The 18,157-nt window shown below is 46.0% G+C and overlaps 1 protein-coding gene across 1 annotated transcript; it reads right to left on the bottom strand.

The window, feature by feature from the left end:
- Positions 1-6,302: 6,302 nt before the first annotated feature.
- On the bottom strand, positions 6,303-6,782 carry T265_08272 (hypothetical protein; the record flags this gene model as incomplete). The annotated part of the gene is made up of 2 exons (XM_009174020.1): positions 6,303-6,467; positions 6,621-6,782. 2 exons carry the CDS (start codon positions 6,780-6,782, stop codon positions 6,303-6,305), a joined length of 327 nt encoding a protein of 108 aa, XP_009172284.1.
- Positions 6,783-18,157: the final 11,375 nt, after the last annotated feature.

Below are 18,157 nucleotides of genomic sequence, written 5' to 3'. Positions count from 1 at the left end.
CTGTCTGATAGGAACGTCTTGATCCAGCGAAGGATTTTCCCTTGAATCCCGTAAGACTCGAGTTTGTGGAGCAGCGGGATGTGTGGGACCCTATCAAATGCTTTTGAGAAGTCGAAAAATATGTCATCCGATATGATTCCTTCGTCCTTGGCTTGGGTTAAGCTGTCCATAAACACGAGCATGTTTATCACGCAAGAACGGTTTGGGAGGAGTCCGTGTTGAGCTGGAGATATCAGATTGCTGGAAGTAAGGTGATCTAGGATGGCTCGATTCAGAATGCGTTCCGTCACCTTGCACGGCACGCTAGTGTGGCTTAAAGGCCTATAGCAGCCAGGCGATGGTTGGTCACCAGTTTTGTATATTGGCGTGACAATCGCTTCCTTCCAAGCAGGGGGAAGGCGGCCTTCGTCAAGCGACTGACAAACTCCTCATCCCCAAAGGACGGCCCCTGATCAGCTGGGATCACTGTTGGTACGTTGTGGTTGGCCACGTTTTGTTGCACGACCACTTCACCGATCGTCGTCATCTACTGATTTGGTTTAACTGCTGCCTCGAACCACTGCGACGGGTGTTCTCTCATTAGCACGATATTAATTTCCACTAAAAGTCACCAATATGTTGTCCAATACCTCAAAGTACCGTAATCCTCCCATACTTGATAGGGGAATTCACTCGTTGGGATGTGCTGTCCCTGTCATATACACCTTCATCAGTTAGCACCGCATACAAGTCGCAACACGTTTGATGCCTCATACCTGAAAATAATTGGGGTGTCTGGATATTTTAAAACTTGTCCTTCTCATTGCACCATGAGAAATTGGCTCAAAGGGCATCCACCGCTCCACGGATGATTCGGTGTAACATCCTCCGTATTGCTCGCGTGACCTTCCAGGTACTCTATGGGGCCCGCGTCAGGCCGCTTTGTCGAGTGCGCCAAATACGTTGCCTACTCAGGACGTACGAAGGTCGTCACCGTCATTGGGCATATCCAGCGAACTACTATGAAAATCCGTGGATTATAAAACGAATCTCTTGATGTTTGACCTACATCCCCCTGGGGCATCGCCGCATTCGTAGAGACCTACTTCTCATTTATGGCCCGTTTGAACAAGTATGGTAGTAGCTGCATGAAATAACCTTCCTCCCAAAGTCGTCCACGCACCATCTAGAACCCAGGTCGAAGGACTGTTAGACGCATTTTGGACAAGTCTTTGAGCTGAAAGCTTACTGTTCTGCGCTGAGAACTTAGGGAGCATGGAACACCCTTTTTCGCTTGAACATTTCAGGTGAATGGAAGTCACTGAACTACAAGAAAAAGACGATCCGGAAAACTTGCGTAAAAGCCAGTACGACATCAAAATATTTGTCTTACCAGAATACTATTCAAAATTCACCAAAATTCAGTCTATGACGGTTCCCGGGAAGTCTGCATCTCCTTGTCTTTCTTAACATTTCTCTCAATACCTCTCCCGTCCAATAAGACGGCTGCAACATCTCGTCCTCCGGGACCATGCTGTAGCCATACTCTTGAGGTCAGCGTGACAGCGCGCTAGACTTCTTCCGGAATCTCTAATGGTCTGGATCCTCTCAAAGTATTTTTGATCGGTCTCAACATCAAACCTTTGCCATACGAAATACCTAAACGACAGGTGAACATACTTTTTCAGTGGTTGAATGATTCTACTCAGCGGTCGCCAGGACACGATTAGCATGACTTCCTTCTGCTTCGAAACCACTCGAGCACATCGATCATCAGCATCGTTTGAGACAGTAAACAACTTCAGGACCCTAGTCAATCTGAGGATCAGTTACTAATCCAGCATTCACGCTGTGACATGTTCAAAGAGGTTTTGCGCTTCACTTTTGCATTAAAACTTACAATTTTGACGCAATTTCTCGTTCAGTAGAGCAGCTATTTCGTTGAAATATTTGACAGACCGGCTGTAGTGTAGTGTCCGTTGAGGACATGTCGTAAGCGACTGGTTTGAATTGGAGACGCACAGTTCAATAACATAGCCCGTTTTTACGAATGTTGGTTAACCTCTTCTTAACACGAATTTTGTCTGAGATGTGGCATCAAACTTTGGGCAAGCTGTATCTTGGCTTCATTTATCCGAGATTCAGCCTCCAGAATAGCTTAAAGACCGGCTTCATGCGAACTGAATACTCTGGTTTCGAATTTCTAAGCACAACTACATCGTCTCCGCACACACCAAGTTCCGGTGGTCCACACGCTAGACGAAGCACCAAGCATCGGAATGTGACTGGCGACCCGAAAATCCAAACGTAATTGGTCTAAATTGATGTTGAATGCCCAAAACTGTGAATACCATTCTCTCTCAGTGTTATCTGTTAGTTGATTGCCGGTATCCGGAACGAAGTGAAATGTTGGCTTTTCTAGAGTGAATCAAATAGCCATGCAATCGGGGAGAAACGTGGAACTCGGTTTGTGATCAGTCGAATAAAACGCCGGCAATCCACACAAAAATGGTAGTTCCCGTTCGTGCTCTTCAAGGACACCACCGGAAAATTCCAAGCTCTCCTGTATTCCTCGAGCGTGACATTTTAACACCTCTTGAACGTTATTATGAACCCTGCCTCCGCGAATGGGGCAGGAGCTGATAGGGACTGTAAGGCAGAGAGCTTTTGGACATGGGCAAAAAGTAAATCAATCTTCATCGCTCTTTGGCACTTCGGAGCTTCACTCCACTAAGCACCTCAGAGGATCTTACACCAGGCGCACCAAGTCGTTCGTTCTACAAGGTTGATTGGACCCGTCAACTGCAACCGGGCAACAAAGGCCGGCTGGCTCCTGTCAGACAGCAACGACTGGCGCGGCACTTCTCCAAGTCCTGAGGAGGCACAATCCAGTCACCGCTTTAGACTGGCAAAGAGCACCCTCGGGTCACATCCTTGTCACCCCCTGGGCGGTTTGAGCCTCACAGGCTCCTGATTGTTTGTCGTAATGTCAAACTCCGCTGCTGTGGCATCCTTTACAGCGTCCAGTACATCTCAGTTTATTTTTGACCGCATCCAGAACGGCCTTCGTCCAGTCGCTGAGATGGGCCCTCATTGCGTCTTCGGTCAAGCCGTCTCTACGACGTCAAAAATATCCTCCAGTAAATTCTGAACAACTTTTTGTCAAAAGGTTGTGGCCATGCGACTTCCACCCGCATCCTGGCGACGAAAATGAAGGAGATAACAGTGTTTATTAGTTAATACAAACTAAGTGGTCACAAGCCGGTAGATAAGACAGCAAGCATCTCATCTACATCGCAAAAAATGTACCGCATTACAACATTGGCTAATGGGACTTTTTTAAGCCCCATAGGGAAAGTAAAATAAATGTTCTCCATCGATTTTGTTCTCAATAGTTGAGATGGTGTCGGGAAGGCAAGTTTCGGTTTCTAAACGGGAGGATGAGAAGAGAAAATAGCGCTGAGCCAGTTGGAGAGTATAATTATTTGCGGGATACTAAACAAGTGGCAATTTTCAAAATTTCCCTTATTTGGCACGGTTTGCTATTGCGGCGAACATTATAGTAGCTATTCCGTTCGTTGCAATTACCGCATTCTATTCACTTTCAGTGGGAATGTTCATATATTTGCTGTCCAGACCAAAAGAAATACTTGGCCTCGTAGCTGTTGGGATCTTGGTTATTTCTGATAGCGAATGCAACCGCCTCAAAGTTGTTCGGTGTCCGAGGTACGGTTATGTAGTGTGGTTGGTAAGTGCATCAGGATTTGGCAGGACTAAGATGACACCTGTAGAGGCCTAAACCGCGTCCGGTGGTAGGGGTGTTGGCAAGCGTGTTATTGCACTTTGCCATTATACATCACATTTTATTAGGTCAGATTCCAGAAAGGATCGAATACTTGGCGCCATCCATGTGGTTTGGAAGGCATCAGTCCTCTTTGGATCATCTAGTGCACCCTCTTGTTGATCGCATGAACGGGCAGGTGATTTGTGGAGCCTTAATCCAGCAGCTGTTTGAGGTCGGCAACCAAGTCCTCTAACCACGAAACTAAAAGGACCCCGTCCCCACCTATAAATTTCAACGAACTCTCACAAAAGTGGTTAGTTGCACAAAATATACTTTTTACGGAAAGCCTACGCCATTCTTGATCTCCCTTTTAAGCTATTGCCATCGTCGCCAATGTTCAGTTCGTGAGACCTCTGGTTGATAAGTTCACTTACCATCCTACGAGTTCACTTGAGAAAGGATATGACAAGCGACCATTCCGCAAGTTACGCTGATATTTTTGTGTATCAAGTTGTTGTAATGTATATTTATTGGGAGCCCACGTGCAGGATAAGCGTAAAAGCGGTCTTCCACAGGCTAATATAAAAGAGGGTATTATATTAACGGAAAAGGACTTGGTTTCAAGAGTTGCGTTCCACAGGCGGACCTTAATTACCAGTTTTAAGCATTTTCTGGGAAGTGTATTTCAGTGACAAACCAATAAGCAAACGGCAAAAATTAAGTGTCCTCCTGGCTGAAAAGGTTTGAATGATTTGACACTCGCGATTGACTCAAATTATAATAGGCTCAGCGCCCCACCCAACATTAACCTCTTTTCGGTCAAAAATGAAAACCAAGAGTCTGGGTAGATAGAAGGATCCAAAACTCATGTTAGTTTAGCGAGTGATGAAGTGTGAAAGTTTAAGAAGAGCCGTGTGTATATCGATGATTCAACAGCGAGCTTCGTAAACTATTCTTATTACCGGACTCAGCAAATTTAATGCAAAATAGTTGGTTCATACTTATTAGTCGTAAGACCACGTAGTATGCGCCTGAGCCCCAGGATTCAAAGACCACAGACGCTTTCAAACGTCCACCCACGGATGCAGCGGTAGCAAAAATCAACTGAGTGGGCGGGCACTACGTGACAAATCTGCCCATTTAGAGCACCAAATCCCTACATTTGGGTCCCGATACTAATACAATGTTGCATAATGGAAATGACAAGTCCGTCTTCCTCATAAAAAATCGTAGCTGCCCCATACTCAACTGCACTAGAATTCTCGCCTACTAGAGGACTCCTTCTGGAAAACCGATCGGCTAATATTGTGGCGGATGTGATGAACATGACTGATGCTCTATTCATTGCTCTATTCCTTATTCTCTTGTTTTAATATTCCATATGCTGTACATATGCGCCAATTCGAATACATACGTGCTGGTTGCCACTCTTCGTTGAATTCTGGATTTCTAGTTTGTCGGGTTGTACCGATATACGTACGAAACTTAATTACCACACCCGTCTTCCTCATAAAAATCGTAGCTGCCCCATACTCAACTGCACTAGAATTCTCGCCTACTAGAGGACTCCTTCTGGAAAACCGATCGGCTAATATGGTTACGTTTGTGATTTTAGCACCCCGTTATATACAAACAAGCTTCCGCAGTTCAGACAGACATGTTTGAAACTGCTCGATAGTCCAGGCTACTCCGAGGCTCCGCTCCATGTCTGTCATACCCGAATAAATGAGCTACCAAGACTGACTTAATAGACGCGGTGTGATGCCTCAGATGCAACTCGAATCGTTCATTTCTTTCATGACCCTGGATGCTGGGTCCCTAGGGTTTTGTGATCATTTCACTTGCCTTCATTCACTCTGTGAGGAGTATTAATTGTGTAATTGCTAGCCGATTGGCCACAGAGGTGCAAATTCTGGTGAACTGATTATTGGTGTGATGAAGAACTATTTGAGGGTCTGTCCAAAAAGTAGCCACAGAGAGGTCAGATATACTCTTAATAAGTAGCTTGTGGACCCTTACGTTCAATTCGTCAGCTGCATATTCTAACCCCCAAACTGTAACGTTCTTCGACGATGCAAATTCAAACTTTCCGGAAATCAAAGTGCATGCCACCCGACCATCACTTGGCACAAAGCGTACGTATTTTGCAACGCCGTTACCGTTTCCGACGCAGCTGATAACACATGAAGCTCAGGACTATATATATTCAAAAATCGTCAGGTGACAAGCACCTTGGGTGCCGTACACCTCCAATCGACTTGACCAAGTTTATCCATGGATGCCAACAAATTGAATGCTGTTCACCAACGGGAGTATCCCAACCAATGCAGGGCCTTAGGGAGCTCTTGATGCAGCTGACTTACGCTTAAGCATACAGGGGCTATCAATCCTAGTGGATCAAAACATAACAATCAGCCGTTGGGATTCCTCTACATGTTAGTGGCTTCTCGGGAAGACAAAACTGAAAGCAAAGGGTTCCAGTAGGTAGATTCCATTTAATGCCGAAGCCTTGCTGCGTATTCATTGCTTTCGGAGACATCTACACTTCGAACATCATTCGTCCAGATGGCGGGAGACGTTGCAGTACATCGCGAATATTATCCACCCACTCATGGAGGTGGAAGCCCCATTTTGAAAGTACCTCGGTTGTTTCATGCACAAAACTCTGCATCAGTGGCGAAAGACATTGACACCAAACAATTATCTACGTAGAAGCTGTTTAACACAGATGATTTCATCCGTTAGTAGTAATCCTTGCCGAAAACGAACACTGTTCGTCGTAAGAACAAATTGGCACAGAATGGCGAAGAGACGGCACCGAAAACACGAGAGGTTATTTGAAATTCAATATCCTCACTATTGATTCATTCTGGGAGAACCACAGAAATCTCAGAGCCCCTTGATCATGGATTTGCATGAACACTTCTTCGGCATCTGCCGACACCTCAGGCAGATCTATTCGAAAGTACAGAAGAACACCTAAAAAATCATCAGTTGTATCTGGCCCCTGGAGAAGCATGTCGATCAGCGGTCTTCCTTCTTACTTAGCTGCGAAGCTTAATACAACCAGCAATTTGCCAGGCTTTGTGGGGTTCGATACTGCATGGTGAGGCAAGTACCATCCCGCGGCTGACTGCAGCATTATCAGCTCAGGAGGAACCGACAATGCTTAGCCTTTCTGGAGATTCCTCGACATAACTGCCGCATATGCTCCGAGGTATTTTGGGTTATGCAGAAAACGTATACACAATGGTTACAGTATTGATAAGGCTGCCAAAAGTTTTGAAAAACCAGTGGGTCGCTCTGCCTTCCACGGGAGCGGTACAGCGAAATGCCTTCTAAAATAAGCCATCCGTGCGCCCACCAGTTCCACCGCACGTCTATCTTCGACCGATGGGGTTTCCCGAAGCGAATTATTGTCTGCAACATGGTCGCTTTATAAGGCACAAATTTGACGCTACAAATGTCCCCACCGAGGATAGCCGGCTGGCGGCGACAATTTCACGGCTATCTGAGCACCGTGGCCCAACTATAACCCAACTCAGCGGTGTCTTCATATCAAACGGCTCCGAAACGTTGATCTGCTAAAAATAGTGGGCCTCGGAAACATCACAGCTAATAAATATTTCAACGGTTTTTTGGGAAACATTATCAGGGAAATAAAAGATTTCGAATGAGGCCAACGACTTGCAATTTCCGAACATGATTCCACGACCAACAATTAGAGTAGTCCACTTACTACCGAAGCACCTGTCACGAAATTAAATACGTCATTTCGTAGTGGAAACACCTCGAGGCTTTCAGATTCTTCTATTGCTAAAGAAGATCCGCTGGTTATCTCTATTTCACGTGGTATGTGACGATTCTCTACGCCTAGTCCGTAGGGTAAGTTACTGCATACGAGTGTGGCATTGGACCCACTATCCAAGAAGGCATACGCAATCACTTCTGCCGAAGGCCTCTCTCGTCGAACTGGAAGCAGTCCAAAGGAAACAGTAGTTTTGAAGTCGATCGTTGCATTGATCTTGACGGCAGGGACTTTCCCTGGACTTTTATTCGATGATCTTGTATGAAACAGAACGTGATGGTTGGCTCAGCATCCATCTGCCCCATGTCGACACTTTTTGGTAATTCTTTGCTTTGTGGGTCCATTCGAGACATCGGAAACAGGCATTAAGCGAGCTCAAAGTTTACAATGTTTTGCTAGGTCGAAGGACAGAGTTCGCTCGCGGTGCGTTGTTTACCACGTTGTTTACTTTACAACTCATCTTGCTGGATAATGACGCCTTCTCTGCACACACTATTGCAAGTGATTCTGGAGACAAGAGCCTGCATCTGTAATGGGTTGCCCACGTACACGTAGGTTCCTCTGCCCAACGGATTTCGCGAGAATGCCGTAACGACTGCTTATCACTCTCGCTCTTTGAGTGATGAAACCTGAGGTCGGGAAAAGGTCAGCTATCCCCTGATCATGGGAGGCGGGTTAAACGAATTCCGCCTGTTTGTATTGTAGAGCATAAGGTAAGCACTTCACTATCCTATCCAAATTCTTCAGAAAGCTCAGTTTTGCCCCGTAGTTTATCTGAGTCAGATCTATTTGGCAAATATGCACCTTGAAGGTCATCTGGGTCATATCCCTCGCCCTGCACGATGTGGAACAAAAACATTCCATGAGATCATCGATCAGGGCTCTGGCGACTACATGGGACATTCTGGCAGACTCATGCGGAATTCGGTGGGATCGTTCATATCCTTCTGTAGGCTGAAGCATGGAGCACACCTTTCCGTAAGCAGGTTGCGAGCGGCTGCTCAAATCATTTCAACCTCATGTTTCTTCAGTAGACTGACGAAGGCCGCCTTCCCTGTGCTTGAAAGGAAGCGACCGTCACGCCAATCTACAAAAATCGGTGACCGACTGTCGCCTGGCAGCTCCGGGCCTGTGAGACTCACTAGCGTGTCGTGCAAGGTGAGGAAACGCAGATCAGATCACCTCACTTCCAACAACTTGATATCTCCTAGTCAACACGGATTTTTCGCAAACCGTTCTTGCGCGACGAACATGCTTCTGTATATGGACAGCCTAATCCAAGTCAAGGGCGAGGGACTCATATGGGATACCATATTTTTCGGCTCATTAAAGCATTTGATATGGTCCCGCACGTCCCGCTGCTCCACAAACCCGAATCTTACCGGATTCAACGGAAATCCTATACCGGATGAAGGCGCCCCCATCACACAGATCGTTCCGGGTGAAAACAGGCTCGGCCTAGTCTTCTCGCGCTCCAGTCCCTCTTGGAGTTCCTCAAGACTCCGTTTTGGGGCGTCTGTTTCTGCTATACGTCAGTGACTTTTCGGGCGTTCTTGCAACTCCAGCTCTACTTTTTCGGGTGACCGTAAATCTCGAAGTTTTAATGCCAGTGTCCTCCAAGTGGCTGTAGACGCTGTCAAGCAGTGGTCGTTGGACTGGCACCTCCCTCTGAATGACGAAAAGTGTGTCCATATGTCATTTGGAAGACTGAGCGAACGCATTTGTAATGTACGTTAAGAAAGGACCAGAAAATCTGAGGATAGACGCCAAAACGGATTTGGGTATATGGCTCACTTCAAACCCGTCATTCTAAATGCACCACGAGAAATCGGCCCAAAAGTCATTCGCCATTCTACGGATGATCCGAAGCACCTTCTCCCATATCACTCGTATGGACTTCCAAATACTCTACGAGGCCTACGTCGGACTACTTCTTGAATATGCCAACCAAGTTGTCTACTCAGGACGCACGAGTGAAGTCGAGCTCATCGAGCGTGCCCAGCGAGCCGCTATGAAAATGGTGTTTGAACAAGGCCAGGCTAGCAGTTCTCCAACGTTGACTCAGCAAACACATGGCGGGGGTATTCTAAGAGGATCGCATTCATTCATCAGGCAAAATTTTCCTCATGTCGGATAGTAGCAACGTGAAATAACCTTCAAGTAGCGGTTGTCCGTGCTCAATGTAAGATCAGTCGAAGGCACTATTGTACAATTATTTATCCGAGCCTTCGCGCCGGCAAGCATTCTGCCCGGCGCTGATAATTCAAGAGCAGTGCAAAAACTTTTCATTTGTGTCTTTCGGGCGAACAACAGCCACTGAGCGACAAGAACAAAACCGACCCGGGCAAATTGGGCAAAAGCCTCGATCCTGTGTACCAATCCATCAATCCGTGATTCAGTGCGGACGTAGAGGGCGCAATTAATGTTCATGTTCGTTTGAGATCACTTCCAAAGTCATTTCAGAAGAAACACACAAAGGAACCAGAGTTTCCACAGAATTTTCCACCATTTCCATTGATACCACAAGCAAATCCATTGGCAGGCATTGTAGCGTGGGACGTCAGGAAGTCAGCGGTGTTCGACGTTCGACAGGATGTAGCGACGGCACACATCAGTTCTGAAATGTTCAGATATAGAGGTTGGTGTTACGGACTCGACGCAGCACACACAGCACACATTCGCACAGATCGGATGACACAGAAAAGAACACCGGAGCGTGGCAACCACACGTGTATTAAACTGAAACGGAAACCGGAAGACGGGCGTACAAAGTCAGGTCAAGGTCAATCAGGGGGGTGTACAAGAGGGTTATTCTTTCCTACCCGGGGCTCATCCGTGATACCTGAAATGGAGGAAGAGAGGGAGAGGCACGTATAAGGTCATATGAGAGACGTGCAAGCAGATACAATCGGGTTTCAAATGCGTTACAGCATTAAAACACGGATTCCGCGCCCTAGGTGGGCCTAGAGTTCGTTTAAACAACTGACAAACAAATTTACGACAGCCTGTGAAGATTTTAAGGGTTTCAAATATATACCATCAAACACTAAAACGTCATGTCAAAGATTCCATTCTTCAAACCACTTTTTTAGAGAAAATTTAGATGCGCCTCTTGGACTCGGCTCCAATTACAGGCCTAGAAACCACTAGTCCATATCCAGCCGCGTGGAGTTTGTGCCCTGCCATACGCACAGCAATGTGAAACCGTAATATGAACGAGGCCATAAACGGATGATTCTATTAAGTGTTGGAGACGCACAGAGCATATCGTGGCCGCTCAGTAATCGCACGACGAATTGACTTTTCGAAAACCATGACGTGTCCTTGATGGGCTAAACCGAACAGGTAATTGGGTTCGGAATACGAGTCCAAACTTTTGAGTCCAAGTGGTCCGAGTATTCCAGCAGAACTTTCCACCAGAGGACGATTGTTTCAATGGTGAGTTGCGAAACTATGGACGTAAATAGAGATGATTGTTGGTTCGCCCACATGCGCAACAAAATGCAACATCTTGGTGTGGGGAAAATTTTATTCCTCTCTCAAAGACTTCACAGCTTAGAGTAATATGCGGCCAAGGAGTTCATATATCTTGTGCTTTTGTTTGAAATATTCAATTATTTCATCGCTATGATTTCGACTCTCGCGGCTTTGTGAGATTTTCCGTAACACAAATGTAACCAGGATATCGGTTGTGCTTTACGGAATGATGATTTGTTTCGAGACGATTCCCAGGTTTCTCGGACTCTAAGGCAGACTGAAGGGAAAAACAAGAGGTCAAATGGACGCTATGTCGAAATACAAGCTGTAGCAACCAGGAATTTTTCCGGAGGCAACCACTTTCCTAAAACCCACTACCTACGGGAAGAAACCCCGAAGGGTCAATACAGGCTAAAACCCACTACCTACGGGAAGAAACCCCCGAAGGGTCAATACAGGCCATTTGTGCTACAAAGACTGCAATGCATGATGTGCCGTGCTGTTAATTCTGGAGACTGACGCCCATAGCGTCAGTAGTCTCAGAAGTATTCTACGCAGAAGTATTCTACGCAGCATGTGCTGGTGAAAGACTAGAAATCGTGAGGCTATTAACAGGGTTGTGCGCGCTAATCTTACACTTCTAAACCGAGCCGTATCATGAAAAACGTGCCATGTTACAGGCCTGGGGAGCGGCTTTATGGATGAGAACGCTGATGACGAAACGTGAAATCCTTAGGAAAAGTACAAGTATTTTCAAATATAAAAGAGCTAACATGATGCCACTGCCTTCCCAATTCTCAAAAAGGGTCTAGTAGGGAGTGTGGCAACCGCGGACGAAGAACCAGCTTGACCACGGCCGTAAAGAGATTCTTAGAATCACTCATGCTATGTCACCTTATGGTAGTTCGTGAAACGCTGACTCGAGACGAGCAAGCGGGATTCCTGTGTGGCAGAGGTTGGGTTGTCGTTCAGCTGTAACACCCTTCCGATGCTTGACTGCCATGCTACCCGAAGAAAGCACGAAGGCTGAGATACTGCCAGGTTGCCCAAGTCTAGACAGGGGAAATCGAGAGGCAGAGGTCCGGTTCGAACCACGGACCTTCCGGTCAGTAAACTCGCGCTCTGTTCAATTGAACCATCTCGTCCCGGGTTGGATTGACCAAATCTTCACGCTCCATCAGGTGCTAGAGCAATGCTATACGTACAGACGACCCACAGTTTTAGTATTTCTTGATTTCCTTAACACGCTTGTCCATCAAGGAATGCCCCGGAAGTTTGTAAACATAATAAGCTCTTACCATCCTCAGACTTTCGGGCGGAGACTTTAGTATACGGAGAGCTCTCCAAAAGCTTCCATACACAAAGCGGCGTCCGTCAGGGGGTGCTCACTCTATCCATTTTCATTCAATTCCCTCATCAATGAGATAATGAGACGAATGCTGGGAGGCTTTTTTAAAACCCTGGTATTCAAGTGGCCTCTGACGAAGACCTTGTCGATCTAGAATTTACAGAAGGCACCGGTCGCTTTTTCGAAAAGGCGTAGCTATTTTTAGGTGAACTGCCTAAAGTCATTCGGTCAGTTTGAGTGCACTTTGCGTAAGGTAATACTCCTGGACATGTAGTCGCTAAACACGCCACCTACGATCTGGAGGGAGGCGCTGGAAGGTGTAGAGCGTTTTACATATCTCGAAAGTTGTATTCGTTCCGAATGTAGTGTGATAAATGAGGTCAAAACACGAATCTAACGGGCTCAGGTTGTGTTTGCTAATTTGAGACATCTACGGTTTCACAGCGGTATATCTCTGAATCTAAAGGGACGTGTGTATCAAGCTATAGTACAAGCTGTGTTGTTGTATGGCTGTGAGGCTTGGCTTCATCGAGCAGCGGAACTGAGACGTCTTCAGGTCTTCGACGGCCGTTGTCTCACAACCATAGCTCGTGTGGGTTTCATACCGGTGAATCCATAATGGGGCAACTAGAAAGCGGTGGTTCGGTCGTGCAACGGGGAATTTCGTTGAACGATGCATCCGGCACCAGAAGCTGTGTTGGTTATGTCATGTATTGCGAATGCCGTTGCCAAAGAGGGTGCTGTTTTCCTTGCCCAATTCTGAGTAGCGGGAAAAGAGAGATGGTTCATGTTTGACCTGGCAGAGCGGTATGAAAAAGATTACGAAAAGTCTGGATGTCAGCTTTGGGTGCTAATCGTGGTTTTAACGGGTAACTGTGCTCAGCGCTCTGGGATACCAGCGCCGCGAACAGGCATGTGATGCTGCTCCCAGAAGCTCTGACGTGATATTTATCGCCTATCCAATATACATGCAAATTAAACACCCCGTGGAGAACATTGTTTGTGGCCCAATTACGATACGGGCAACCTAGATTGAACACAATGGAGGGTTGATGAGCTCACCAGAGTGATACACCATCAAATTCACAGCAAACGGCCTGCCACCCTAAACTTACTTTCTTTCTTATCTGGGTCTAATAAGGAAACGAAAACTCACGTTCTAACTCCTTATTGCCCAAGAGTACATGTGTCGCACTCTGCTTGCATGACTGTCCAAAGCCAACTCTCAGGGTTACCGCCTTTTGCTAGAACACCGACGCAGTCGCCCCATCTGTTGTCGAACTTTTGCATTCAGCATGCCTCAACATACTTAGTACCTTGTCCACAGATACCGTGGTTAGGGAGCTCATCATGCGTCGGCTAACGGAATACAGATTCTCCTGGCAAACCATGTAGTCATCCAGACACTAAACAGCTGGATAGCCGACGAGTTTGTGCAGCGGTGTCACCATACTGGAGTTTGACCCAACCGATAGAGAAGAAATTGGCCGAGCTCTTCTCTCAGAGAAAAAGCTCACCAGGCGTGGACTGAACCTCGCCCGGACAACTTTACCTCTTTAGTGCTCCACCGCATATTTCACACCTGAGGGGTTATAGTGCCGACAATTTCGAACCTAACCCGACTACATAAACTCAGATCAATTTATGTGTCATCCATTTTTGTCTGACGTCTTCATAAAGTGCCTTATGACAGTTGGAACAAGGGATTGTAAATTTCTTCACCTGCAGTTTGAATTATCATATCATGATGACTATTTCGAAGCTAGATCACTGTTACATGCACAGATTCGACGCCCTTTAGCGACCGCTTCTGAGCTCGGCACGGCCTTTATTGATGTACAGAAGGCTGCTATTTATTTAATTTTCGAAGTGCTAGTCGGCCTTGAAATTTGACGTTTCACGACCAAATTATGTTCTAGGCTTTTACGCTGTCTTTCGTGGACCAGACGATCAAAGACTTTCAACGGGGGAAATCTACTTTGACTATTTATAGGAAAAATGACGGAAGAACAGAGATCAGCTTGTCTTGGCATAAGGCATTATTCCTATGGTTTCCGAAAGCTTTTGAACAACCCACTACCAGTTTCATCCTTCTTGAGGCTGATCAGGTGGACGCAGTCCATGATTTACCATCAATATCATGGTCCATTTGAAAACAAATTTCACGAAATTGGTGAGACACTAATTTGCGCAGTATACAGGTGTTCACGAAAGACTCAATTGAATCCCTTGTTTACGCAAACTCTTCACATAAATGTGCTGTGAAGTTGCGTACAAGTTGAACATAAAGTTGATGAAAGCCGACACTATGATTACTTGGTGAGCCACGAGGACGAAATATGTATTGGACTGTCAGAGATTCCGGAAAATTATAAGTAGTGTATTAAGTCAGGAGAACATGCTGATATATCTAGGGTATCATGCCTAGTGGAACATGGGGCTTTGTGCTGCACACACAGTTGGAGAACATCCTATCGGGGAGATTGAATTAAGTCGCTTGCGACTAAATCATAGGTTCGATGTTTAACTGCAATAATAACACCCATGGAAATTCGAGTAAGTACGCCGTACCACAGGCTATCCGTTGAAGCCTAGCGATTGTATCGTCCTGGCCATGCCTAAGAACGATGATGGCAGACGTGCTGGTCGCCTTGGCACAGTGATATCGCAAGGGTCTCCTTCGAATTGCGCGTGACTGTGAGGGTGACACAGTGGTTGACCTGATTATGTCGAATAAAGCAAAGCCCAGAAAGTTTATGAGGTAATAAATGCGAAACACTAGTTTCGGGAGAACAGGGGAAGGTACTGACGACTTTGTATTTGTTCAAAAGCTTTGACATCCAAACAGACTTGCAGGCGACGACTGGTGCATAAACCATCGTTTTGTCAAAAATTAGGAAGTCAAAGGGCAATCTTCATTACTTGAACACTTCACGTTTATCATTACCGAGTGCCCCCATCCACTTTCAACCGTCTGAGCAGTTTCGTTTCGTTTTCAGCTATATGAATGGAGAAACCCTCGTCAGATAGACTGATAACGACACACCACGCCACGTATATTTCTCCTTGCTTTGTTCCGAGGTGAGCAGCCGGTAATAAATTAAAACATTTTGTTTTATAATAGATACAGAGGACAAGTGCCGTTGGAAAAATATGACTACGGTCAGACGTATGGAGCATTTACTGCGAAGCAATTTCAGGATTACCGGTCAGCAGTGTTGAGTTCCAGCATGAGCCCGTACCACAAAGGGGGAATCTTCCCCACCTACTATTCACACGCTCCTGACATTGTGCTGAACAATAGAAAAACTGGTCGTGAACGTTACACAGATCGGTTTGGTGTAACATTGTACAATAAAGACTACGAGAGATCAGAAGAATTGAAGGACTTTGATCTGGTAAGCGTTAAGACTAGAAATTGTCGTGTACAATTCACTTCGGGTAGACATATCCTACTATTTTGTCCAATAATAGTACGCCGTATTGGAAATGCATATAGCGAGGTAAACATTGCAAAACAGAAAGGATTAATACTAATCCATAAACGGCATCAAGAGTCATGGAGTACGATAGTCCGATACAGTGAAGGAAACTCAACCGGACTGGTTGGGAGTCCCATTGAATCAACACAGATAGAAGAGGGCCCGGAAACGCTCAGATGCAGCACTACTATCATTTCGATTGAAACTAACCAAGTGGTTGTCAATGGATCGAACTCATGACGATTTGGCCGACACTTTAGGCTGCTACCGTCGGGACAAGCATCTGACAACAAATTTGCGCAGCTGGTGGATTTGAATACAAGTATTTCTCAATTTAACTAGCTGTTAATTTACTCACCTGCCTACTGACAAGTAGTCTGAAAGTTTATTGTAAAGGCCTCAGCGAGGACTAATGGTCATACTATTAACCACTGAGCAGATAAAGTCATCGTCACCATCAGTGTTGGTACTGATAGTTCACTGTCATATGACAATAGCTGGTTGGACCGAACATGACACCCGAACTCCCATTCCATTAAGCACTTTTAGTGCCAGCGTCACTGACACTAATCTTCATTTTGTATCCTTCTTCATCTGAACACAACTGTGACAGATGGGACCACTACACGATGAGCGAATTTCGACGTCAGCTTCGCTAACACTCCTCAGCAATGTGACGACCCCGATTATGAATTTAGGAATGCTTGCAACAGTGTGAACAGAAAAAAAGAATCGTTGAGCTGTAACACCATTTCGGTGTTACCCGAAGTAAGCAGGGGGCTGGGATACTGCCAGCTTGCCTAAGCCTAAGCAGGGAAAGTCGAGATGTCGGGTTCGAACCCCGAACCTTCGGGTCAGTAAATTCGCACTCTAACCACTGTGTCTTCTCGCCCCAACCAGCAGTATACACAAGGTTGACGAACAGAATTTTTGGCCAAATGGATGCCCGTAATTATCAGGTCACATGAGGACAACCAAGTGCTGGAAAAAGCGTATACATAAGACGTCTAAATGGCCGCATCACTCATGAGAATTTCCCAAAACAACATATAGCCCACAAGCAGTTCGGTCCATATAACAGTTATCAGAAAATGTTAATTTGGCTTGACAACCCTTACTTTTAAGGTAGTTTGCTTACGGACTGAGATGGAGGCAACCTAAAAGCTGACCTCAATAAGGTTAACCAAAGGATCGTATAACGAATTAGCCGAACCCGACACAAAACACACTGTATTTAACGGCCGACCATGGCTGAACTTGTTTCCCATAGAATGTCGTTGAAAGCCATTCCTGGCACTGGAGAGTGATAAATATACTTTCAGGGTGACATTGTGGTGAAACCTGTCCCATTTCAAGTAAAGTCAAGAAGCAGATTGCTTGAACGTTCCCTTACCCAAAATTCACTGTATTTTGGCTGATACACAACGGGACCACTATTGACTTTCGGCTTTAGTCGTACCTGCTTCAGCTGAGAAGCGATCAGTAGCATCGCCTTTTATGATATTGATGGGCTACTGGAAAACCGAATCTTCACGGAATTTCACGAGCCATGTTGTGGGCATTCTGTGTTCAGAACTCGGTTAGTTGTCGTGGAAACATAGCCCGGCTGGAATGCGGGCATTTTAAGTTCATTACGTTTTCAGCATCATCTCACACTAACGGAGCTGATCATCACGTAACTAGAAGACCGTTCAGCTGTAACACCATTCCGGTGTCTAGCTGACATGCCACCCGAAGGAAGCACGAGGGCTGGGATACTGCCAGGTTGCTCAAGCCTAGACACAGGAAGTCAAGAGGCAGAGGTCGGGTTCGAACCAGGAACCTTCCGGTCAGTACATTCGCGATCTAACCACTTGAACCATCTCGCATAACTAGGCCGTCATGGGCTATTGAGTGTACTGCCTCGAACGGGATGAAAATACTTCACGTTGTAGGTAGTTGCGGGATTCGTACGATGTATATCCACAGCTCTCTCCCTCTTGTGTTGCTGCAATTATTCTACTCAGTCCACACCAACGCTAGACTCGATCCTCGTTCTCACTAGTGTCTGTCTAAAGTGGATACCCGTGACCGTACCGGGGTTTAAACACCAGGAATTCGTCAGGTGAGGAGGGCGCCACTGCTATTCCATCGATACACGCTGAACGGGTTTGGTCAGGTGTCAATTAATACACCCGACCAGCCCATTCTAGCGTGTTCAACTACAGACGCGGTGACCTTCATCTACTTGTAGGTTCAGTTTAGATAACTAAACACAACCAAAGGACTCAAATTTTCAA

This window comes from Opisthorchis viverrini (assembly GCF_000715545.1).
Source record: "Opisthorchis viverrini unplaced genomic scaffold opera_v5_210, whole genome shotgun sequence".
Taxonomy (NCBI): Eukaryota; Metazoa; Platyhelminthes; class Trematoda; order Opisthorchiida; family Opisthorchiidae; genus Opisthorchis; species Opisthorchis viverrini.
Note: the sequence above shows the minus strand (reverse complement) of the source record. Positions and strands in the feature narration are given on the sequence as shown.